Source organism: Asparagus officinalis, chromosome 5, assembly GCF_001876935.1.
Source record: "Asparagus officinalis chromosome 5, Aspof.V1, whole genome shotgun sequence".
Taxonomy (NCBI): domain Eukaryota; kingdom Viridiplantae; phylum Streptophyta; class Magnoliopsida; order Asparagales; family Asparagaceae; genus Asparagus; species Asparagus officinalis.
Genome location: NC_033798.1, coordinates 117,495,206 through 117,502,774, shown reverse-complemented (window position 1 = coordinate 117,502,774; position 7,569 = coordinate 117,495,206). Strand labels below are relative to the sequence as shown.

The window sequence follows — 7,569 nt, the reverse complement described above, 5'->3', positions numbered from 1 at the left end:
TGTGATACGTTTTAGATTTGGTTCTTAAATGTACGAATTTAAGGATCTACAAGAGTCAAATCTAAGCAATATGTTAGTTGACATCAGTAATGGTAAAAGAACCTTAAGAATTATGTTGCAATTAAGGTATGCATACTTTATTTACTTAGTTTCTCACATTCTTTTTTTGTTTATTCTTGTGGCAAAGAGTTTTTTTCCCTCAAAATTTTAAGTGATTTGAATTCTAAATCGGGTCACTGGAGTTAGTAAATCGGGTCGTCATCCATCACGAACCAGGGATGATTGAACCCAGGTTGTGGTTCGCTATAGCATCACACGTTCCTGACATCTATGATTATAAGCTACAAGTATAACTAGTATATGATACTTTTAGCTAAATACTAGGAGCTTTTCAATATTAGTCCCCAAATGATTCATGTTTTATAATTAGTCCCTCAAATCTTCATATTTTGAAATTAGACACCCAAAATTTTAAAAATTTTACAATTAGTCCTCCAAATCTCTTAAGTGTTTTGAAATTAGTCCCTACAATTAGTACCGGGTTAAAATATTTGGGGTCTAATTTCACACACTTAATGTATTTTGGAAATTAAGTTTAAAATATGAAGATACGGGTGACTAATCTCAAAGTATGATAGATTTGGGGAACTAATATAAAAAAAACCTAATATTAATGAGGTCAATACAAAATGTGCTATGTAGAAATAAAGAAATAAAATAGAGTCAATAGAAGTACCTTACTAAAATTCTTTACAATTGTTCCGTCCATGTCGCTCACAATTTGCGAGTAGATTCCTCTCACGATTACAGAGGCGGAGCAAAGACCGAAGGGGTTTTTGTTTTAGAATTTGGGGGAATCTATCATCAATGAGAATTTAGGTACTAGGTAAAGCATTTGGTAAATGGTTTGAGTTTGGTCCTAGACGTTTATTTTCAAAACCCTTGGCGACGGGGTCAATAAGATCAAATATTGAGGGGGCAATTTGAAAATAAGGGCCTAATAGTAAATACTAATCTTGCAAGGTCAGTGGGGACAATTGCCTCCCATTGCCCCCACCTTGAATCTGCCTATGGTAAGAGAGAACTAGTTGGTCTATGACTACTGGCAGGCACAAGGAAATCTCCTCCTGAGTGCTCCAGTAACAATCAGTAATATTGTCCCCATAAACGACACTAGAAGTTAAGAGGGCAAGTGAGAAAAATATGCATGCATGAGATGAGAAATAAGTGTACTATTTGAAATAATAACTCATGCGCATGTAAGTTGTCTATTATGCCAAAGATAAGACCTGCATTTTAATTCTATTGCAAGTCATGAATGTATCAAATGCCATAATAAAGGGTGTAAGTCAGTCAAATACTCCACATCAGTAACTCAGTCAAAACTCAGCAGTCAAGCTTATATTTCATGTAACCATGTTATAATATAAAGTGCTTCCACAATTATTTACATGGTTCTAAACACGTTCCATGAGAGCGTTATCTATAGCTCACGTCACCTAGGTGGTTATCATAAAGGAGGTTGTCGTATTATATAGTGTTTACTATTTATCTTAGCTCGCTAACTGCTATTAGTCCACAGCTATTTAACAACTTACGTTTTCTTGGAAAAATTGTTCTTGGCATCACGGTACTCTGTGTTCAAGATGTCTTACATTCAAACATTCCATGCGCGCAACAAACTCCCACGTGCTGGAGAGTTTTATTAATATTAATTTGATGTACATTGTTAGTCCACAACCCAATAGCTTCTTTTTAGGTTTATGACATATATTCACAGCAAGAGCGCAAAAAGACCATGCACATAGTACATAGTAACACGTTGTAAATCATTTTTATGCAATGCATAATCGGACAGAAAGTTTGGGCCGGTCATCTTTATAGTGCAAAAAAGGAGAGATGCACCGAGAGCATTGGACACAAATGATAATGACAAGATAAAACCTCTATTGACAGGTTTGCATGCTTGTCCTATAAACTTAGCCTTGAGTAAAGAAATATAGAAGAGAAAATTTTGAGGGGTCGCCGCAATAACCCACAACCGGTAAAATAATACAAACACTGCATTTTCAACAGGATCCATAGCATGTATTTGCGGCCATGTCAGGTTAAATTTGTTAATCTTATGTTATATAGCACAATAGACAAATAAAAACATTCCCATATCAATATTTGTTATCTAGCTCGAAATCTACCTTAAAGCCATCTAAATCGATAAGACACAATCCCAGAGACAAATCAACACATCAAACGTAATTAACCAACTAAAAATAGACCAAAAAAATTACAAACCAATTAAAACAAAATTCTCCGAACGACTGACCTTAATCCTTCCTGGCAAACAAGTAGCAATTTACTGTCAGCAGAGAACTGATCCTTCACTGATCGAACAAAATCAGGATTGGGTTTGGTAAAGGGAAGCCCAAAGAACAGTCCTGAGAAGTTGTTGTGTACTGTCCTTTTAACAATTGTGCCTGTGAAATCCAAAACACCGAACTATACATTATTACCACCACCATCATCATCTTCGATATAAAAAGGAAATTGGCAAAGACGTATAGCTCTAATAAAACACGAAATTAAAGGCCACGACTACTATATTAGCAATTCATAGTACAAATTATACATTGAAGGGGAGTTCATACCAAAATCATTGTCATTGTTCTCGATGAAGAGGGGAACATGAGAGCAAGACCTGATATGTGCTCGTTCGAACTGGGTTCTGTCTCGTACATCGACGACCGTGTATCCCTCCTCTGTGACTAGCCTCTTTGCCTCATCAGCATTAACGAAATTCACTTCGGACCTAACCACTGCACTTCTCTTCAGACAAAGTTTTTGATTTCTGGATTTGGATGGCTTGATTCCCAAAGTAGACCAAGTACCTCTAGAGAAAATGGTGAAGTGGATTCGGTTGAGTTCTTAGTGGAAAAAGCCAATTAATATTTATTCCAGAAATTTACTCAATTTGGTGATCATAAGTTGAAAACTAGGGCATCCAAGCTCAGAAAAATGGAACCCATTTCTTTTGAATTTAAAACCTACCCATTTAAAATTCGGGTTACAATCAACATCCTGCACTATGAAAGTTCGGATATTGTTTATCCCGCTGCACAAATTATAGGGTTTTCATTTGTGAGGGCAGCTGGGCTTTTTTTGTGTGGGGGTCGGGGGGGGGGGGGGGCGGGGGGGGGGGGGGGTAGCGAGAGCGAGAGAGAGAAACCTTAAAGAAGAAGAGGCTGAACATAATCCGAGAACTGCCATCGAATTTTGGGGATTAAGAAAAAAAAACTTCAAACCGGGGATTTAGGGTTTCCAGCTAGTTTCCACTGGCCATCGACATGGAGCGAGGGAGGTGCAGGGGAGAATCGCTCCAACCAACAGGCCTTGGCCACGTGTAACATTTAGGAGCACGGATAAGTTGATAATTCTGGCGGGAACCGATCCTGGCCGGTTCTTCAATCATTCTAGATGCTGTCAAGATCATGTCATCCGCAGCATCACACATACAAGCAGAGATTTAAAAAAAAAAACTAACGGTAAGGTAACAGTAATCATCTGATCAGTATCAGATTAACAAAGGATCTAACATCTCCAAAGTGGTTTCTCTACAAAAAGCTCTCAGTAAAAATCATTACATACAGAAAAAAATTAGACTGCTATACCACAAGATGTATGAAAAAAAAAAGAACAATCTTGCTTTACATTTTAGCCTCATATTTACAGTTACCGAAGGGGCAAAGAGATTTTAAAAGTATTTCGTAAATTTTTTTTTAAGGGGACATTTAATCAGAGATGGTAGAAGAGGGTTGGTCAAAGTAAGGGAGAGTTGATCTGAAGGACATGTCAGGCATTATATTGAGCTTGCTAGCATCAACGGAACTCCGTTTCCTGTTAGAGTGGCGGTGCGGATGAGCCATCTTCTGAATAAGACTCGTCAGGCTTTCTGCTATAACTGTCACTGGGGGACGGAATTCTGGCTCCACCTGTATATTGCATAAAATCATTCACAATAAGCATCTATACTGTGCATGTATTCAGAGAATCAAAGTGCTGATGAGGAAATTAACGCAAAAGACCACGTTCACTGGCAGACATTTGGAACCTTGTATTTGCTCAATTGACTTAATTGGGTTGATTATTACCAGTGACCTTTCCATAAGAATATGGAGCTTTTTGAGTACTGCTTGGAATAACCAGCTATGAAGTACAACTCTCTCAATGAAGCCAAAACAAAGTTTAACCCCCCAAAAAGTTTTTGAGTTTCAACTTCCTAAAAGCCATTAACAGATACTCGATCGAAGGGAAAAGAGTGATGGCACAGGATACAACATCAAAGGCCAAAAAACCAGTTGAAAAGCAGGGTAGGACCTACCTCATTCGTTATTTAAAGCTTGCGCAAAATTGAAAGGAGGAGAGAACTTTGATAAACAAAAACTTGATAACTTGTCCTAGGCATCAGATAACAAAGTTCACTTTCAGAAGATAAGAAGGATAACTAATGAAACAAATCAATAATCCATACTATGAATTGACAGCAAAGCAAACTAGTTAACAATCCAGATAGGATAAACAAGCAAACTAGTAAATAATCCATACCTGAATGCATAACAAGATGATATCAGCAAAACGAGAGAGTATTTTGGAGGGAAAGGTGCCTCTAATTGCTGGATCAACCATCCCTTCTAAAGAGCTGGAGTCATGGAGACGAGAAAAAGCCCACTTGACCAACAGTTGCTCCTCTTCTATCTTTGAGCTGATAGTTTGACAGGAAGGTTGATTAAGCATGAGAAAATTGTGTGTTGCAGTATCTTTTTCTCTTCTTGTTCTTTTTAATATTGAGAGTTAAGATTCTGAGCAAAGCGCAATGACTGACCTGTCAAATGCCCTTCGTCCAGTTAATAGCTCCAACAAAACTACCCCATAGCTGTAAGTGTCACACTTAGTCATGTCAGCTCCAGGGACACTGAGTTCAGGAGCAGCATAACCATTTGAAGAAATAGGTTCCTCTCCAGCCTGCTTGATGGGTGAAACAAGCTTCACCATTAAATACAAACCATAAGGTTTTTCACCACTACAGCCATAGGTAGTAGTGTAAATTTCTAGCTGAAGTTGACAGGAAAAATATGATTGGTGTTTCAATGCAGAGTCTAAAGATGAGCGATATTAGTCCTAAAACAGAAGTAGGAAAAAAGAAGCAAATTCTCCACTTTTTCTTATTTTAGGAATATCCAAAGCCCCACATCTAAGTCCATCAGTACAATCTCCGCTATAGAATAGCATCTCTCAGTTGCATCAAATATTAGGTTTTGCCCATATCTCAGATTCCAGGATGAATTTCAAATTTATCTTCTTAAACAGGTTGAGTAGATATAACAAGCAGAAAGAGGCTATTTATAACCAGCGTGAAAAAAAATCTAAATATGGATCAGGAGCTGCAATTTGTAGACTCTCTATTAACTAAAACTAATTTTACTTCTGCCAGTACTACAATAATAAATTGATGGCAATTGGCAAATGCAGCCTAGTACTAACACCTTTTAGCAATTTTTTTCTATGAAAGTTGCAGAGGGCAAAACTAAGTTGAGTACCTTTTGCTTTCATACTCATTATAATAAACATGATATGCTAAAATATAATTCTGTAGTCCTCTCAATAAGTTAAAAGTGCAATAAATTACAGAATTAGCCCTAGAAGGAAAATTTTAGATGCCCTATGTAATTATAGGAAGGATCTTTCTGGCTCATCTTGTCTTAGCTGGGAATTAGGTGCCAACTTCTAGGGAGTCGAGTTAGGCTAATAACTACTTATAGAAATATTATTAAATCACAACAGGATCTTCCTTATTCTACAGTCCGAGGGGATTGTAGAATATACTTTGAAGGAAATTTTTTACAGGATGGATATTATAACAATACTGCTTTATAGATATGAACATTGCAAATTAAGAAATATGAGCGAAAATGACTATACCAGAATCAAGAATGTTATGATGCACATGTCGATATACACTAAGAAATAGGACAAGTAGTAAGTGTGTTTCAAATAAACTGAAGTTTGTTCCTATGGAGGATAGAATGAGAGAAATCAACTCAGATGGTTGGGTTGTACGCAAAGGAGACCACTAAATGCTCTAATTAGGAATATGACAAGATTATAATTAAAAGAGAAAGAAGAATTAGAGGTAAAGAAGAGTCAGATGTAGGCCTAAGAAAACTTGGTTGAAAGCAATAAACAAGGATATGATAGTACTTGAACTTAGTGGAGGAGATAACCATTAACAGAACGGAAGGAAAAAATAAGAGTCATGTAGACGAAACTTTGTTGAAAGTACCTTATTGACAATATAAGCCTTTATTATAAACTGAATAGCGTGAGACATTGAGATGTTACCTTCGGTTCTGAGTCAACAAGATTCCACAGCACAGTTAGTCCACAATCGCTGATATAAGGTGTCAGTTCATCATCAAGTAAAATGTTGCTTGCCTTTAAATTCCCATGTGCAATTGGAGGAGAACATACACAATGCATAAATCTATAAGCACATAACAGGAAAAAAAAAGTCCATTAACAATAAAAATAGTTGGAACCAACAGAAAGAAACTAATAATGTGATAGAAGAATATTAATAATGATTTCCAATCAGAGTTTATTAATGATTCTTTCAGGGGGGAAGTTGACCAGTATTTCAATAAACAAGTAACATTGCTATACTAAGGTTGTTTGGTAATTATTTATTTTGAAGAGTATGTGCCCCATAACAGGGGAAAAAAAGTCCATTAACAATAAAAATAGTTGGAACCAACAGAAAGAAACTAATAATGTGATAGAAGAATATTAATAATGATTTCCAATCAAAGTTTATTAATGATTCTTTCAGGGGGGAAGTTGACCAGTATTTCAATAAACAAATAACATTGCTATACTAAGGTTGTTTGGTAATTATTTATTTTGAAGAGTATGTGCCCCATAGGGCTATTCCCTCCATGGAAATCTGATCTCCTTATTTCCCAGATATCCCTTTACCATATTTTACTAAATAATTCTCAGTCGTAGGTTTGAACAGCTTGTCCCTTTGTTATCCACACATTAAAAATCTAATACTGATATCAAGTCAACAGATTTTCGGTGAAAAACTTGGAAATGATTGTGCTGAGAACTGTTAATGTACAATTACTTTTATAAGATATAACTTAACTATGGAGGAATGGAAATATATAGATATGAAGAAAAGAAGCTCAAGTTGAAAAACAAATACTCTAAAGCACGGGCCACATCAAGAGCAATCGCCACCCGAGCTTTCCATGAAAGAGCTCTATGTTTGTCATTGGCTGAAAAGAGAAAACCATCGAGTGACCCATTTCTAGCATAATCATACACAAGGATGTGTTCTCCTTGCTCCACTGAATAGCCAAAAAGTGTGTTGATGTTTTGGTGTCTGAGACAGAACAAATTCCAAAGAACATTTTGAAACTCCTCCTCTTCATGTGCAGCCAGTGCAACCATGTTAATCTTCTTCACAGCTAATATCTGAGAAAGCCATAAGACACGGGAATAAGAGACATAACA

General features: G+C 36.5%; 2 protein-coding genes across 5 annotated transcripts in view; both read right to left on the bottom strand.

Moving 5' to 3' along the window:
• LOC109840873 (rhodanese-like domain-containing protein 9, chloroplastic) overlaps positions 1 to 3,351 on the bottom strand; it is a 5,011-nt gene extending 1,660 nt beyond the window's left edge. The window contains exons 1-3 of one of the 2 annotated variants that reach the window (XM_020409682.1): positions 3,224 to 3,351; positions 2,646 to 2,887; positions 2,324 to 2,474 (exon numbers count right to left, since the gene is read on the bottom strand). In XM_020409682.1, the coding sequence (XP_020265271.1) occupies positions 2,324 to 2,474; positions 2,646 to 2,887; positions 3,224 to 3,264 (434 nt within the window). In that variant the 5' untranslated portion in view covers positions 3,265 to 3,351. Of the gene's footprint in view, positions 1 to 2,323; positions 2,475 to 2,645; positions 2,888 to 3,045; positions 3,154 to 3,223 lie in introns of those variants that run through there. The other variant, XM_020409683.1, reaches the window with a different exon arrangement.
• LOC109840872 (protein STRUBBELIG-RECEPTOR FAMILY 2-like) overlaps positions 3,587 to 7,569 on the bottom strand; it is a 9,049-nt gene continuing 5,066 nt past the window's right edge. The window contains exons 13-17 of one of the 3 annotated variants that reach the window (XM_020409679.1): positions 7,259 to 7,530; positions 6,394 to 6,535; positions 4,877 to 5,037; positions 4,600 to 4,756; positions 3,587 to 3,986 (exon numbers count right to left, since the gene is read on the bottom strand). In XM_020409679.1, the coding sequence (XP_020265268.1) occupies positions 3,786 to 3,986; positions 4,600 to 4,756; positions 4,877 to 5,037; positions 6,394 to 6,535; positions 7,259 to 7,530 (933 nt within the window). In that variant the 3' untranslated portion in view covers positions 3,587 to 3,785. The remainder of the gene's footprint in view (positions 3,987 to 4,599; positions 4,757 to 4,876; positions 5,038 to 6,393; positions 6,536 to 7,258; positions 7,531 to 7,569) is intronic. The other 2 variants (XM_020409680.1, XM_020409681.1) reach the window with 2 other exon arrangements.